At 39.2% G+C, this 17,591-nt stretch overlaps 1 protein-coding gene across 1 annotated transcript in view; it reads left to right on the top strand.

Moving 5' to 3' along the window:
• The first annotated feature begins 12,211 nt into the window (after nt 1-12,211).
• The window catches only part of LRIG3 (leucine rich repeats and immunoglobulin like domains 3), a 43,625-nt gene continuing 38,245 nt past the window's right edge, over nt 12,212-17,591 (top strand). The window contains exon 1 of the mRNA XM_072340837.1: nt 12,212-12,692. Within this exon, the coding sequence (XP_072196938.1) occupies nt 12,523-12,692 (170 nt within the window). The 5' untranslated portion in view covers nt 12,212-12,522. The remainder of the gene's footprint in view (nt 12,693-17,591) is intronic.

Below are 17,591 nucleotides of genomic sequence, written 5' to 3'. Positions count from 1 at the left end.
AAGTTTTTATTTAGGAGATTTTTTTTTTTTTTTAATTATTATTTTTACTTTTTTATAAATTCTAACATCAATAATCATTTTATGGGTGGCCATACTATGGTTAAAACTTTTGCGGATGTGATTTCTTCACTCTAACTTCTTTCATTATTTTATAGTTAGAATTATACTATTTAAATAGTTTATAATCATTCAAAGATACTTTCAAACACAAATAACATCTGAAGAATTAAAATACAATTTTTAATGCAATAAACATCTTTAGACTTGTCTCTCCCTGTTTAGTTGAAACACATCTTTAGGGCTTCCTTCAGTTGATGCCCAAAAATTGCAAACTTTTTGTCAGACTAAAAGCTTTTTGGTGAGTTGAGCTGCGAAACAAACTGACTTGAAGCTGTCAGCAATGGTCTGAACAAGAATCCTTCCTACAAGGATTACTACCCTTTAATATGCTGATTAATCAGTTTTTAAATAATGACAATCCTTGAGTAAGTGTTTCCAAGTAAATGGGATTCTGGAATATGATAATAGTATTTGAAAAATCAATAGTAATTAACACCTGAAGTTTATTAAGTGTACAAACATAATTATTTTCAGAGAGGAAAAAATGCTTAGTAACACATTTGTTGTATATCAGCACTGCTTGGCAGTACGCCTTAATTAGAGCTTTCTCTTTCTCCCATGAGTAGTCAAGCACCCCACTGACTGGAAGCAAAGCCCAGCGGAGAGCTGATGGTCCCGCACTCCATCCACAGAGATATTTCACGCTCCGTGGGGGCCGCTTTGTGTTTGCGCTAGGATCCTCTTAACTCCACTTGCTCAACAATGCACCTAAACAAGAAGTTACTGAGGGTATTCAGTATCTCAAATTGCTTGGCACTTTGCAAAAGTAAGTGATAATTGGCCTGCTCTTTCCAGCTCTAATTAGTGCTATGCATTGTAAATGGCTTCAGAAAGCAAAGGCAACCTCAAAAAGCAAAAAAATAGCAGAGTAATTTTATTTATTTATTTATTTAAGCCTAGATGTAGTTACTATTCAGCGTTAGGTAGGAAGATTCTACCTCTTCTTTGTAAAGGAACACAATCATTTGCAAAGGTTCTGACTTTTTTAAGTGACATACCACTCCCACATCTTTATAAGCATTTTGTGAATGAAAATGTCAAATGTCCTGTTGGGTGAACCAGCATTGAGTCTTTGGTCTGTGCTTCCTGATAAGCTCAGAAATATACTTACTCGATCTTTCACTTTTACACCTATGTTAATTTTCCTGCCTTCTGAGTATTCTCCTTTTCTGCAACCTATATTCAGGGTACATTTTCCCCTGTAAATTGATTTAGCTTTTTAGATCAATAACCTCTTTCAGAAAACAAACCTATATCTCTTACGTCTTTGCGTGACTTTAGATATGGGAGGTGTCTTTTGGAATTAAAACAGCTCTCACACTTCTGAAATTAAGTATAACTGTGCAAATTTTGCATAACTCTTTTCAGAAGAAAGGCTGAATTTACCACTGGTCTTCACTTCTAATTTCTCCAGGCTGCATTTATTATTTTCTGTCCTCACATTTTTTGCCCATCCTTTGAGATAACCAGTGTGAACAACAGATACAAGCACAAGCACTGACCTGGCATCCTAAAGGACTTTTTTTCCAGTATCTTCGATCCATTTATTCTTCTGTTCGTTCATTTGTTTGTTTTTCTGAAGTTTGCAACAGGTATGACAGATCAACGTAAAACATAAAAAAATTAGATCTCAGATTGCAGGACTGAGTTCTCTACCTTGTTCCCAGAAGTGATAAAAAAACAGAATAATTCACCGAATCCATGGTAGCTGTGCAACTGTTTTCAAGCACTATATATATGATAGCACTGTGCTATTAAGTATGCGACAAAACATCATAGAATCATAGAATCACAAGGTTGGAAAGGACCTATAAGATCATCTAGTCCAACCGTCCTCCTTTTACCATACTTACAGAAAACTACTAAACCATATCTCCTAGAATATATGATATATCTCCATATCATCCTTCTGACTTTCTCTCTTACCTAGACCTATGAACTTTATTTAAATATTCCTTTAAAATTAGACATTTCTAAAGGCTGACAATTTCACAGTCCTGAAGAGAAATGCCAACCCTCTTAAAGCCATGCGATAAAACTCCCATTAGCTTCAATTATTACCCCCATTATTTGATGCTCATTTGCTGTGTGTGTGGCAATAACACATATCCCAAGTTTAGCATCAAAAAGATGGAAAATTGCAGTAGTGAGTTTGAAAGGGTGAATGGAAGGTTCCTTATTTGGGAACTTCTAACACCCCAGAAGGGATAGTCACAGAAACCTGCAGGGCGCAGCAGGATTTGCAGGTTTTCCTGCCAGGCTGTTAAGCCTGAGGCTGCTAGAGAATAACAGCTAAGATTTCACTGACTGCTCTGGAAACAGGCTGTGCTCCTTCTCCCAGGAAAAAAAAAAAAAAAAAAAAAAAAAAAAAAAAAAAAAAAAAAAAAAAAAAAAAAAAAAGCCATACAGTACGAGAAGTTAAATACGTGTTATCTTGTGTGCAGAAGGTACATATAAAATATAAGTGTTTCTATGCATAAGTATGTGCATGTGTATGTATGAATTCACAGATATAACATAAAAAATGGGAGTCTGAGCATTAACTGCACATAATTCAAATCAAGCAAGCAGGATAAAAGGTATGCATTAGAGAGCTGTAGCACACATGCAAACTTTGTGGCTTAGACAAGCTTCTACAACATCAGAAATGGAAGAACTTAAAGTATAAACACTGACATATGTTGTCTGGTTTGTTTTCCACTCTTGTAATTTTTGAGCCCCTATACATCTCTTGCTGTGAATATGAATATCTATTAGACTTACAAAAGTGAGCTTGTTTTTCTTGATCTGTTGATTCTGTGATCATTAACATCAGACTGGTGCATTACTGAAGTAAATGGAAGTGCACACTGAAGTGAGATCAGGTGTGACTATGTTACTGTATTCTGCAAAACTGGATGAAACCCTGTTTAATGCTATCTTCGAGATTTTATGCTAGATTTGTGCAAGCTATGGACAGATCAGATGCGATCAAGCACAAAGTTAACCCCATGGAGGGTGACAATATCTGAACCAGCGCCTTTTCAAGGGCTTTGATGCCCAAGGGAAAAAAGAAATTGAATGCATTTAAAGAAACAGAGTGAGGTTTTTATAGCTTCAAAGGACTGTGCTGTTCCTAATCTCAGACACAATGCCCCAAACTTCTGTTTACCCCACAGTAAGTCAGATTCTTCAGTCCACAATTGATTTGTTATGTTGTTTTCAGCAGTAACAACAGCTTACGGTACACCCAGTACCCCTTGCCACTGGTTCCATATCATGCTGCATAGCACTGTTTGTGAGGCCACATGACAAACTACATGAATTAAAGGTTAAAAATAACTCAAAAAAAAAAAAAAAAAAAAAAAAAAAAGGCCAACCAACCTCATGATCTGGCTTCCTGCAAGCACCGCAAATGCAAACACCTGTGCTCATACCATGGAAGGAGCAGGTCTGAGCAAGCAGCAGAACTGAGTAGGAAAATCTTTAGGCATAACTGCTTTGGAAAATGGTTCTGCAGAACTGCTCTCAGGGATGCTCTGATGCACAGTACTTTCTGTCCTCCTTACCTGAAAAGTTGTCCATGGATAAGGTAAGGTCCTCAGGCCAAAGGTTGAAAGCTGTGAGTCTTCAGGCATATCTGATTTGTAATTTGCTGAAGAAATAGTGTTAGAGACAGTTTTGGACTCCTTGTGTTTTTTCAACAGTTGCAGCTATAATTATTTTTCTGTCAGCTAAAATCAGGTCTACTTCACCAAAAGCCTGCACACCTAGATGCCAGCACGTGAGGGAGTTCTGATCAGGAAAGAGGATGCCCACCACCCATCCCAACAGACTTTGAGTCCAAGCCTTATTTCTAGATACATGACAAAATGCTTTACTCACTCAGGGCTTTCTGCAATAGTCTTGAGCTCAGACAGCTCTGAAAATCAGTATATGCTATTAAACAACAACAGCAACAAAGGGTTTGTGCATTTGCAGAATAGTCACTAATTACTTCCTTGGTAAAATTATTTGTGTGAGCTTCTCTAACGCATTTTAAAATTATTTATATGTATATATATACTTAATTAAAAACAAAAACAAACCCTTCTGTTTAAGAAAATAAAGAATAAAATATTTGGAAAGCATTACAGTAAAAGTCAGATATCTATACATAAAAATAAATAAATAAATAAATAAATAAAATCCTACCACTTAATCTTTAACTGTTGCCATTTTTTAAACAACAAAAGCCATGCAAAAGATTATGGTTTTAGTTTTAACTCTGAATGCCCTTTTTGTTGATTTTATTTTAACACACTTTATTTTTTTATGACACATAGACATATATATGTGTTAAAAGCACATTTATTTATAATTTAAGAGATTAATTATTATACAAACTGAAATATACATGAGACTAAGCTTCTTAGCTAGATCTCTTTTGATACTATTTTAAGTTCTGTTATTATACTAATAATGTGCAAGTCCAAGGATTTAACTTTGTCCCGGGAGAATTAGTCTCCAAGGAGCACATTGCTCACAGCTGCAGTGGAATATCCATCACTGAACATTTCAGCACTTCCAATTCCATCTTAGTGACATCAGTGGGATAGCTGGACTATTACTCACATGTGGTATTCAGAGAGCACATGTATGAATTTATCGATGTTATAGAAAAGATATTTTGTGTTTATCATTAGCAGTATTTTTCTAAATACAACAACAACAACAAAGTTTTTTTTTTTTGTTTTTTTTTTAATTATGATTAAAATAAAATGTATTTTTCCTAAGTTTAAAGTGATCAGCAAACCTCTTCTGTTTAGTTTCACAAAAATGAGAAATTCATACTGTAGAATTAACTTAGCCAAGTGTATGGAGACTTTTTTATTAAGTATAAATTATTCACAAATCACTGGAAAGATAACTCAGTTTCCCTGGTTTCCTTGCTACTGCTGCCAGGTTTGGACCCAGCCTGACCAGGTGGTAGTTGCCTTGATTTTGACATTGCACATGTGGGCCAAGGCAGCTAAAAAGCCATACTGTGGCATCAGATGTGGTAGGATGCTAAATTCTCTCTAGAAAGTTGCTTTTTCTAGAGCTTGTCAATTAAATTCCAAGAAGACCAGTCCAATGAGACACTGAACTATTTGTCTTGTAGCATTGCCTATGTATTTCCTACTTATTTTCCAGCAACAGCAATAGAGAACAAAACTGCAAAGATGGTCCCTGAACCAGAAGTTTCTCATTTGGCAATGACAGCACAACCAGAAAAGGATTTCAAGATTCAACATGTGCAAGACTCTGCACTGCTATTTCCTTTGATAGATCAGAGAATACAGAGAGGCCTGCAAAAGGGAACAGTGAGTGAGAGGAGTTGTCTAAGCTTCAGGCCTGGGAAGGAAAACAACAGAAGAAAAAAATCACTATGAACAACATACATGTACATGTGTGCTGATCGTTTGCACAACTTGCCCTGAAAGAAAACCTACTTGAGAAAGTCCAGAGAGGGCCAGGAGAAGTGCTGAGGCCAGTAAGTGATGGGAAAACCTCAGCCTGCTATCCTGACTGCTTACTGCTCCAAGAATTGGAAAGCTGATGGCTAGCAAGGCTATTTGGAAGGTGCTCTGCATTGCAGAGGTTTGTTGCCCAAACATAGGAGATATCAAAGAGGTCATAGGAAATTTTGCTTGCATAAGATTAACAAGAAGTGTCACATTCTTTACAATTTTTCTAAATGTGATACTAACAAGATCAGTACAAGGAGAGTGTCATGATGGGTATTCACCAATTAAGCCTATTGGTGCAGAGTGCTGGTGCTTTCTGCAGCTCTAGCTAGTGCCTGGCTGATCCAGATCAGTAAGTACCAGTCTGCTCTTTGGTGCTCTAGCTCAGGAAGTTGGCCAGTGTCAGTAAACATGGCTATGGCAAGTAACTGAGCATCTGTGGAAGTGGTGCAGTGTGAATTTGGCCTATTTCTTACAAAGACAGAGCATGCTTATTTCGCTTTATATAATAATGAGGAAAGCAGTAGGCAGCAAACAGCAAAAAGAGGGAAGCAAAGACAGATGATGTACAGTCTGCTGACTCCCTAGCTTCCCAGTGATAGTCACACGATAATTTTGTGCAAAATCTCAGTGCTGATTGCTGTGCTGCAACACTGTGCATTCATTTTCTGAGAACTGTGAATTACGTCCTCCTGAGCCTGTTAACAGTTTTCTATAACCCCCATTCTACTCCTAACCTATCCTCTTCTTATAATCTGACACCAAACAAGACATAATTAATTTTAGTCCTCAACAGCACAACAGAGTCATCACATCTTTTTCTCACACAGAAAACTTCAACTGATATATCCTAAATGCCTTCAGTGATGTTCCATTGTTGGAATGTACTTATTTAGTTTTCAGTGCTCTATTAGATTTTTTTTTTAGAGTCCTCATTTTGTATTTTTATATGATATTTCTTTCTAAGCATAGCACTTCCCCTCAGTTTTACTAAGCCTCATAAAATTTAATCTGTTAATAATTACATAATACAATTTGTTATATCAGCATACAACAAGGAAACTATTAAGTGATTACATGTTCCAATAACTACACTAATTTATAAGTGATTGCAATGACACTTAATGTAGCTTCAATTTATAAAGTTTTGTAAATATATATACATATTAGTATATTTAGCTATTCAAACTGTATGCTTAAAGGTGTACAGCAGGGAAACATCTAAAAATATAAGGTCTAATCTCAATTAGCCAAAAAGACTTTTCCACTTATTGGAGAGGAAAAGAAACCTCCAGTGGCTGATTCACTCCAAATGCCTTGATTACTCATTTTAGAAAGGTAGTAATCACTCTCTGGAGGTGTCTTCTTCTCTCAACTGACTAGAGAAGGAGCCAAGACAACCGCTTTAAAATAGATACCGAACTTCTAAATTGCTAAAATTACACAAGATGAGTCCCAGCTGCAGCTTGTTCCAGAGGGAACAGTCAACTAGACTTAAATTCTTCAAAGATTTAGGCTCTAAGTCTTGCTGATTTCACACTGTGAAGCTTTTTCAGTCATTGACTTCAGGAGTTGCCTAAACACAGTGCATGCTTAATTTTGGAAGCTTCAGAACGTTGAAAAAAATGTTACCAAATCTCCCTCGATTATTTGAGTAAGTGATGTCTTCAAAGATCCATGCTTCTCTTCTGGTAGAAATTTCCAGCCCCAGAACAGAAGGGAACATGCCTATGCTTCAGTTTCAGTAACCCACTCCGCCACAAAGAGGGGAGGACTAGAGGTGGAGGTGTCTTGGAAGACCACAGCTAGACTTAACAGAGCATGTGTTTCACATTCTTTTTTTTGGCCACTTCTTGATCTTTCTTACCCCTAAATGTTTATTTATTTTAAAATATTATTTAAAAACAAAACAAACAAAAAAACAAAACAAAAAACAAAACAAAAAAACCCACAACCCAACAAACTAAAACAACTAGTAGAACAGACCTAGCAGGTGTTTTACTACAGTAGCACCATTCTGAAATTACTTCCACTTATTTTTATTCAAATTGACAACATTTCAACTTGAGTGCTCCTTAATGACATAAAATTAACTCTTCTTTTTTCCTCTTTGAAGTTACATCATTGTAGATGTTGATTGTTTAATTGTCCTTCCAATCATGCACTTAACTTCCCACTTAGCCCCATGCAGGATATGACTTGAAGACATTAACAGTCGTCACTAATGTGGACTGCCTTAGGACATTTGAGTTTATTTGCAATGGAGGCAAACACTCAGTGTTTGGATGAATTCTACAAATGCTGAACATTTTCTACCTTAGGCAAAGTATTTGGAAAGAGTTCATATGGTTTTCCTGGTTGTAATCAGTGCGCTAAAATTATGCATAATTTGGTTTTCATGGTTTCAGTGCTGGATCACATAAAGTCAAGTTTAATTAATTACTACCAAAAATAAATTCCTGTATGAACCTTGGTATATTCACCGAGGACTTATGACACACTAGTAGGAGATTCACAATAGCTAGAAAAAAATTTAAGAACATTTTATAGGGTTGCCTCAAATGCGAGTGAAATTGCAATGGTTGATCACAGGATTTGAAATAAATGGTCATGAAGTCTTCATGCTAATATTAATTAAAAGTAAAAGCAATTGCTATAACCAGTAAGCAGAAGGAAGGTGCAAAGCTTTTGCATTTAGAAATATTTTCTTGAAAAATATCCCATGATGTGGTGGTATGAGATTCTTGTTTAAACACATAAAGGGAAGAAATGAAAAAGGCCTTCTGCTCAACAGGGGAGTTTTCCTGTAACTCTCTAGCAACTTCCAGACAGGTGCCTGAGGCAAAACCTCCTATAGCCTATTGCAAGCTGTTTCATGTATGCAACCAGTCTCCACAAAATACATGTTCTGCTCCACTTTCATGGGGTTTTTTAAGCAATATGGGTTTCACCGGTCAATCTCTCCCTTCAGTTGCAGCCTTAGATAAAAATTTTGTAAACCCTAGTTGTTGTTTTTTTATTATTATTTTTTAAAGGGGGTAAGTAGGGGAAACTGCAGTAGGGAGTGATGACCTTTAGAGAATGAATTCTTACTTCCTTCTTCCAGAGTCACAAGCATCTTCTTCAACTAGAAATTAAATGGAGCTGGGAAAATTTAGGAATAAATAGGCAGGACATTAATTCTGCCAGTTACTCCTACAGGGCATTTACTGATAGAAAGGTGGATAGATAGGTTATTGATTTCTATCTCACTATCTGAACTGAGATGCATCAAAGCATTAACAGTGTTATTCTGCTCCACCTCTGCTTCTTGCTGCTGAACTCTTCTGAACTCACATCATTTACTCATGAAAAGTAGAAATTCTGAAGCAAATACTAGACACTGTTTTGGATTACCTGGTAATCAAGGACTACATAACGAGACTCTGGGATATCCTTAATGGACCTAGTCATTTAGTGGATGTGACTGTTCACTCCTTTTGACTTCCCAACACAAATCCTGCAGGATTAACTACACATAGCTACATACAACTTAACTGTATGTAACTGAAATGGCTTGACTCCCATGAAAACTAAATAAATTTATTTTAGATTAACTAAACCATCAAAGTTACTTATACGATGAAAGTCAGAAAATGTATAGTATCTTAATTTCATTCTGCTTAACTTAGTAACAGATACAATATTTTCAGTAACCTGCTAAAACCAGACCAATTTGAGGTAGACACCTTCTAGAGGCAGGTTAGGTGAAAGCAGTGTTTCTTTAAATGAGTTAATGATTTGTTAAAAAAATAAAATATAAATAAATAAATCATACTTAGCTTCTGGGTGTGTCTTTTGCCTGAAGCTAATGCATCTTTTAAACAACGTATGTTTGGACTTGTATCTGTAAACGTGCGTTTATCTAATTTAATAATCAGAGAATTAAAAAGACACCACTGGATTCATCCCATAACATCCCAATGATGGATCTACAGTTCAATGTGTAGCTTCCTTTCCCCTACTCTCAATTCACTCAGGCTACCATGCTGGTAGTCTCATGGAGGGAAAAAAAACAAACAACAAACAACACGAAGATCAACCAACCAGAGTGTTTGAGGATCTAGTTTTACAAGAATTTTTGTCTGCTGCCATGCTTCCCCCTTTTCAGCATCACCCCCTCAGGCTGACCTATATTCCAGCTGCCATGGAAAAAGCCTGTCTTTGCCTAAGCAACCACCACCGCAGATAAGCTTCCGTGTGCAGTTACATAGAAAACTGGATGAGGAAATTATTCCAGAGCAGAATTAATAGTGGAGGTGGTGGAAGATTGTTTTTTGGTTTTGATGGGTCTGCAGTAAGACCATTATCTTAATCCTGTTGACTTTGCAGTTACACTATGATGCCAAACAAGGGCCGATAGGGATATCTTGCTTCATGTAGAGATATCAGGGTGGGGGAATGTTAGACCTTCCATTTTATTGCAAACTCATGGCTAGAGTGAGTTATACTCCAGCCAAACCCATGAAGAAGACATACAGGAAGTCTCTCATTGGTATTTTCTCATGTATAATTACGGTGTACTCTCGAAGTAAAATGAACGAAAAAGAGACCCTGGGTGTGGAGGCTGCCAGATCTTGCAACATTTGTATCAGTTTCCAAACGCCTGAGACTCCTGAAGAGAAGAAATCTCCCTGCTGGAAGGAATTCTTCCTGTCAGGGGCTCTGAAGTACAGCACATAGGCATTTTAGAATTTGTAATATAATCAGTTTTAAAATGCTTTATTGAGTATTCAGAGAAAAGAAGCTGCAAAGACAAATGGATTAATTTTCTGAATTGATTTACCTCGCTTAATTTAAAACAGCTTCATATATTACTAGCACTAAATATGCATTAGGTTTTCTAAGGGCACAGTATTCCATGACTGCATCAATGGTTTTCAAACTAAAAAGAAGTTCTTGCCCTTTTTGATATTTTTATCTTTTTTTTTTTTTTCCTGATTTCTTCCTTCATCTGCTCTCTTGTTCCATTTTTCACATATACATCAGATATATTATTCATATGCTTTGCTTCTATATTTTCTTACATTTGTATTTCTAAACTGACAGCTTAATTACTCTGTTGTGACTTACCAGTGAATCACTGCCCTTGCCAACACTCAAGACATGCTCACTTTTCCTAAATTAGAGGTACTTTGTGGGAACTGTGTTACAAAGCTTGGCTACTTTAAATCAGTTTTGCTTATAGTAACATGTGCGATAATTCTCTGGTGTGACATGAAAATCCTCATCTTGAATTTTTGTTTACTTTGCAGAATTATCAACTATAGCATATTTTACCTAAAAACGAACAAAACATGTTTAGCTGTAGCTGAGTCTTGATATAACAGTGTGAAGCAACCTCATGGGTAAAAAAGCTAGCTTTTTTGAAAGAAATGAATGCCTTCCTACTCACTTCAGTGGGAAAAGGTACAAGCTAACGTTGAATAGTTTTGAAAATCTGAGTCTGGCACTGTCTACTTTTTTTCCTACTGGCTATATAGAACAGTTCACTGTTGCTTTAGCTTTGTTAATCTAATGCCAACCCAGTGGTTTTAAATAAAATGGCTGCAGAAGAGGTGAATATCTACAAGACAATCTATCTTGTTGCCAAGATAGTTTTCATTTGCAACAAATAAGCAAGAGTAGCTTATAAATATGTACTATTTTTTACCCTGTGTTCCATTTGTTGGCTTGCTTGCTTTTATGTGTAGAAAGTTGCATTTGTTTGCTTTCCTTCAGTGATTTCTGTAAGGACCACCAGTGGTCAGTGGATTGCTGCAATGTTCCATACACTGTCCACCTAAAATAGTCATATTGACAGCAGCAGAAGAAATGTTTTCACTTTTGATTTGCCTGCTAGGTTTGCAAAACTGGGATTCCAGGCTAAATATGTAGTTTTGCACAATTCAGCTGTCTTCCTGAAACGCATATGGAAGCAATAAAAGTTTCAGTCCTGCGTGTTTTGGTGTTGGAGCTATCAAGCTCGCAAGGCACCTCATGTTGTCTCCAGGTCTGTAGGCGAGATGTGTTATGCATATAAAGGTGTGAAAGAATGTGCAGTGTCCACCACTGGTTGGACACTCTTCTGCTGCTGAACGGGGCTGTGTAGTGATTCCAGTAAGTGAATCCAGGCAGGGTCTGGGCTTACATATGGTACTCGAACAATAGGTATTTACTTAAATTACATAGATTACCTCAGAGATGTGGAATCTGCACGCCCTGCCTACTTCCCTGAACCTCGGGAGCTGGATCCTGTGGGGAACATAATGGGCTTAATTACTGAGTCTGGACTAGCCGCGCAGGACCCGGAAGGCAGGAGTTAACCTCACCTCACCTTTTACATGCCAGTGACCCCAGCCTTGGCTGGGAACCTGCCGGGGCCTCCGGAGCCGCTCCGACTCGCGCCGTCAGCGCACTGCCGGGGGGAACTCCATGTCTGGGCAGCGGGGCCCGCGTTCGCTCCCGCCGCGCTTCGAGGAGCTCGCTCAGCGGCCTCCTGGGCGGGGAGCGGGCATCGAGGCCCGTCGGCATCGGAACCCGTTGGCAAAGGGGTTTTGCCGCCAGTCCTCCCCCGAGCGGGGCGAGGCCGAGGTGGCCCGGGCCGGGGGTTGTAGTCGTCACATGGCAGGGGGAGGGGGCTGCGGGCGGGGCGGGCCGCGCGGCGCTCGGGGCTCCCCGGGCCGGGCGGGGGCGGGCTGAGGCGCTGCAAAGTTTGCGGAGTGGCTGGTGGTGCGGCGTGCCCCCCATCCCCGCTCCTTCACTTTTTTTTTCCTCCTCCCGCTCCCTTCACCGTCTTCCCTCCTCGGCGGTGGCTCCGGGGCATGAGCGGGAACCGCCACCCGCGCTGAAGGAGATAGAGAGGCGGGAGATCTGTCGGTCCGCGAGGGACGCGGGTAGCGGCTCCGAACCCGCCATGCCCAGCGCCGTGTCCACTGCCCTACCGGCGCTACTCCTGTTGCTGCTATGGGGCCTCGCCGCCGCCCGCTGCCCCGCGTCCTGCCGTTGCGCCGGACACCTCGTCGCCTGCAACCACCTGGAGCCGAGTCGGCTGCCCGAGCGGCTGCCGCGGGGGGCGGTGCAGCTGTGAGTACGGGGTCTCGGCAGTACGGGGTGGGGGGGGTGCCCGGCCGCCATCTTCTGCCCCTCGGGGCCGTGGCGCCCGCTGGGGGCTGCTCTGCTGCGGTCGGGGAGGGCAAGACTCAGGGGAGGGAAACGCCGGCGTGTTGCTGCGGCGCTGAGCGTCAGGGTGGTGGGCAGGAGGGAGCGGGCTGTCAGCGGGCTGCGGGGCTCCGCGTCGGGCTGAGGTGTTGCCCCGAGCTGGGTTCCGGGGGGCGGCGGCGGCTGCTGCTGCTCTGGGAAGGGGGAAAAAAAAGTTGTTCCCCCAGCGACTTTCTCGGAAAACGTGGGAAATCTCCGAGCTGGCATTCATTTCTTCGCCGAAACAAACAAACAAACAAAAAACCCCGAAACTTTTGTTTCTTATTGGTCACGGTGTTATTTTTGTAGCTCTCGCTTTTCGTCTCCGATAGTTTTAATAACTTTCTTAACGCTGAGAGTTGCCACGTGTGGCTCGGTGACACGGATTTATGGAATTCTCGGTAACTCGTAATGAAATGCCATGTGCAGGGAATTTACCTCCTGTGACAAACTTTTATGGACAAAGCATGAATTATGGGAGCTTTCTGCAGACCTGAAAAGAGCCGGGACACTTGGCACATTTGTTTTTAATCTCTTGTCATTCAAATATCTTCTGTATTAGTCGCCGTAATTTTCTATTACATTTCCAAAGCAGATCGAGATAAGGACTTTAAAGTAAACAGGAAGACTTTCAATTAGTTGTGGCTAATTCTGCTCAATTGCCTCGTCTGGAGGTCATGCTGCTTTGCTCATGAAATGTGGATGGCTGTATTGACACCATATGGTACTGAACACACGAAGGGCTGCAGGAGGTGAACATTTCCATGAGCAGTTCAGGAAAGTGTGAGGGGGGGAAAAAAAACTTTTTTTCTCCCTTTGGTTTATGTGATTGAAGCATATGAATCAAATGCCAGATCTGCTTTACATTCAACAGCTTGCTAGGTTTCCTATTAAATTTCATCTCTCCTGTTCTTTTGAACTATTTTAGTATGCAAACATTAGGTTTCTGACAAAATGGAAGGTATTTTTGATACTAAGCTAGGCTCTGCAACTTGCTTTCTTAGTCTAGTTTAGTGCTGGTAAGATAATATTCAGATGTGACAGCACGCTAAATAAAAGAAAAGAAAATTAAAAAGGGGAAAAAAATCAAACCAAAACAAACAACAAAAAAAAAAAAACAACACCAGAACTTTTGTTTTTGTTACTGCTTTGAAACTATGTTAGCCGTGATCCAAGTATGTCTGTTGCTCTTTCTTTACTGAGGTATAAAACACATTGCAGGGCTCTTTTTGTTAGCACAAGGGTGGTTTTTTTTCTAATTAGAATTCCCTTGGTAGTGTAAATTATCCTCATGTAAGTTCACATTCCTTTAAAAGTGTGAGAAAATAAGTTCCACTTGTATAAATAAGCTTTGGTCTGTTGTAAGAAACCCTGCTGTGATTACTCATTGGACAGCTGTGTCACTTGGTCTTAAACTCACAGGAGTACGTCTTTGTAGGTGTCATCAAACCATGTGGTCTGGCTGCTTTTGTGTAAATATTTCTTTTGTTTGTGTCAAATGACTTGGAAGTACCCAACTGTTTCTTCCTTACCCTCTTGTGAATGGGGCCGAGGAAGAGTGGAACATTGTCTTTCACCTCCAGTTACTTAAGTACTTGGAGCTTTGACTTCACAACATGTAGGATTATAGTACTCTTCAGTTTTACATACACAAAAAAGGTTTGAGTAAGCTGAGTTATTGTTGCAACAAACTGTGCATTTACAAACTGTAAAAGTCTGTTTATGAACTTTATTACTATATGTTTACTGTGTTTTCCCGTGGAAGTCCATAGCATATATAGCCAAAGGCTAGTTGTTTAATTGCAGGGTTTCCAATGCTCCTTGGAAAACAACTGTGACACCAAGTTCTCAGCATAGGCAGGCAAGCTTTTCCAAGTAGTGCAGTGAAAGCTTTTCTTCATGAGAACATCTGGGTCCACGCTGTACCTCACACCTTCCTCTGTCCATCTACACTCCCAGGCAGACAGCACATCCGGTGAAGTCAGCTTCTGAGTTTGTTCAACCTTTCCTTCGTTTTGTATCCCCATTGAGATAAAACAAGAGCTTGTGAAGTCTGACCATAGATTGTGCAATGGGGAAAAACAGAAGATGGAACACTATACAGAGTTTTTTGCCTTTTATTTTTTTTTTAAACCAATGTGAGGTTACTGCTTTGTGTGGAAATGGCTCCATGAAATAGGGTGTAAACAGAGTATACTTGCCAGCTTTGCTGTGATTTTAGCCAAAAATATCCTCTGTAGTGCTGCCTTCGCAGAAGATAACAATTCACTGAAAACTGATAAATATTTGTAATGACTGTGTACAAATGGTTTTAAAGTTAGACTTCAATTTACTTCTTGTATGTGTGTGTCTCGAGATGGAGAGAATGTTGCTGCATTAGAGCCGATGTTTCATAGCCAGAAGTGGAGGGAGGAAGAGAGTTTGAATGGCGGCCAGCGTCCTCAGTGTTTGTGAATTCTCAGAGGCTTTGTTGAGTTCTCCTTGCCAGGTTCACCTAGGAATGCTAAAGCTGTCAGCAGGACAGAAGGGAAAATCTGAAAGATGGCTTTGACTTGTGTTTGTATTACATCTTTAGTATTTACATTTTATAAATCCTCTAGTTCTTTACCAGAATTGCCAGAAAAAAGGGCCGTATGGTTTTCACAGCTGTTTTTCAATATTTTCCAGACTAAAACTTGAACATAGCGAACTGATTTATGAGTCACTTTGGATCAGTGTCTTAAAACAGCTACAGCCTGGCTTTTTGTTTTTCAGCTCTCTTGATTTCTGCTGAATTAGCAGCTCTATAGGCCCCAGTGGGACTGATTAAGGAGCTGTTGCTGGATTTGCATTTTAAAATTTGACTTGGGGCTCAGGTTTCTGAGTTCTCTAAGGAAGAAGATGATAATTGTAACTAAGTGTTGTAAATTAAGTACAGTCTAAAAGTTATAAATGTGTGAAGAAATGCTCACTCTCTCCCTTTATTCATTAGGCCTCTCATTTTTTTTCATCTTATCAACGCTGATATTCAGAGTTACATTTTCACTTTTGAAGGCAGAGGTTGAGTTATGAGAGGTGTTCATACAAAAAGGAGTATAAAAGATTTAATAAAACAGGTTTTTAAAGGGCCTCAAAAACTATGCAAGCTTTTGAAAGAGGGTGCAATCCGATAAAAGCTTAATTACTTTCATTAGAACCTGAGATGAACAGGTTTATACATTTTATTGTTATAAAGATTTCTTAATAAAAATGGAGTTTCAGAGAGTTTTCACTATTGCATCTGTAATGGCTTTTGAAATTTTAGTAGTAGAAGTAATCACAGTGGAGATTTTCTCCCCCCTGGTAATGTGGTTTCAACAGAGAGGGAGAATTCAGAAATGGAAAAATGCATAGTAATAATCTTTGTATTTTCAGTGTCAGTGCTCCTTTCCAAATGAAGGAAAGGTAATGATTCGTTTTCAGGTCTTTGCTTTGTATCTGTTTTAGGGCATGTCGAGAAATGCATTGAATTGATGTGTATTAGTAGCTTTGGAACAGGGATGCTAAAATGCTACAATTAAAACCTGTCCAATTCATAGTTTGCCCAACAATGTGTACAGCTGTGTGAAACTGGCAATTCAGTACAGTCAGGAGTTTCTGTTTTTCTTATTGTTTTGCTTTGAGTTTGACAACCTGTTGTGAGTAAACCAGGAATGAGGAATTTATCCGCACGTGTTTTTTAAGGTACATACTACGTGGAAAATCTGAGAGTATCTTTAATGTTTAAAGACAAACATGAAATAATGGTTTGAAACCTAGTGCAAGTTGTTACGCTCACGGTTGCCTTGATAGACTCCAGATGGATGTGAGCTTGAGCTATGAGTGAAAGTGTCTGGCTCCAGTGTGGTGATCATGCACAGCAGTGGTTGTAATTGCAGGATTTTTATAGTTTAAGGACTCTGCCAGATTTTTTTTTTTTTTTTTTTTTTTTTAAACATGTTATAACTCCAGCAGAACAAATCTACTCATGTCTGTTACTGTCTGGTAGGTCCTTTAGGCAAGGGTGTTTTAAATAAAGCTTTTGCAAGGGTTTTTAGGTGAAATGAAGAAATGCAGGTTTTTAGGAGTAATGCTGAAATCTCTTTGTTAAAATAATTACTGATTCCTAAGTCTTTTCTGAAGCGTGAACAGCACTAACAAATTAGGCACTAACTGCCATAACTTCACTAAACTTTGGCTGTTTGTTTGCATAGTTTGCATAATCCCTACAGACTAAAGCCAAATTCTGGGTTAATATTAAGAGTAAAAATCATCTCTGCTCTGTCTGCTTTAAGAGAGCAAGTCAGATTCCCATCACTAATATAACCTAAGTCTTTGTTACAGTGTATTTTTCATCTAAGAAGTCAGTATGAGAAACCTTAATCTGTACAGCTGGTGTCTTCAAATGTTAACAATTTTTTTTTTTTTTTTTTTTTTTTTTTTTTTTTTTTTTTTTATAAAGTCTATGGCCAGACAAATGTTTGCACTAGACTTTTAAGCAGTGAAAGATGCAATCCTCTAACTCAAGTGTGGTTAACCTCATTTACAGGAGAACTCAAAATCATAGTGATGAAACTAACATTTGTGGCTTCTTGAAAATGTTAGATCTGTGCTGGTTTTCCATCTTTTAAGAGGAAAGTCTTTAGGAGTTTAGGCACCTGGAAGAAGACGCAGGTGTACAATGTCAGGTGTGCAAAACCTGAGCTGGATCCCAGAAGTTATCCCTTTGTGGCCACTTGCATGTGGTGGAGGGTGTGTCTCTTCTCTGGGGCTTCCCCCAGCACTTCC

This window comes from Excalfactoria chinensis, chromosome 1 (genome assembly GCF_039878825.1).
Source record: "Excalfactoria chinensis isolate bCotChi1 chromosome 1, bCotChi1.hap2, whole genome shotgun sequence".
NCBI classification, from domain to species: Eukaryota; Metazoa; Chordata; class Aves; order Galliformes; family Phasianidae; genus Excalfactoria; species Excalfactoria chinensis.
Note: the sequence above shows the minus strand (reverse complement) of the source record. Positions and strands in the feature narration are given on the sequence as shown.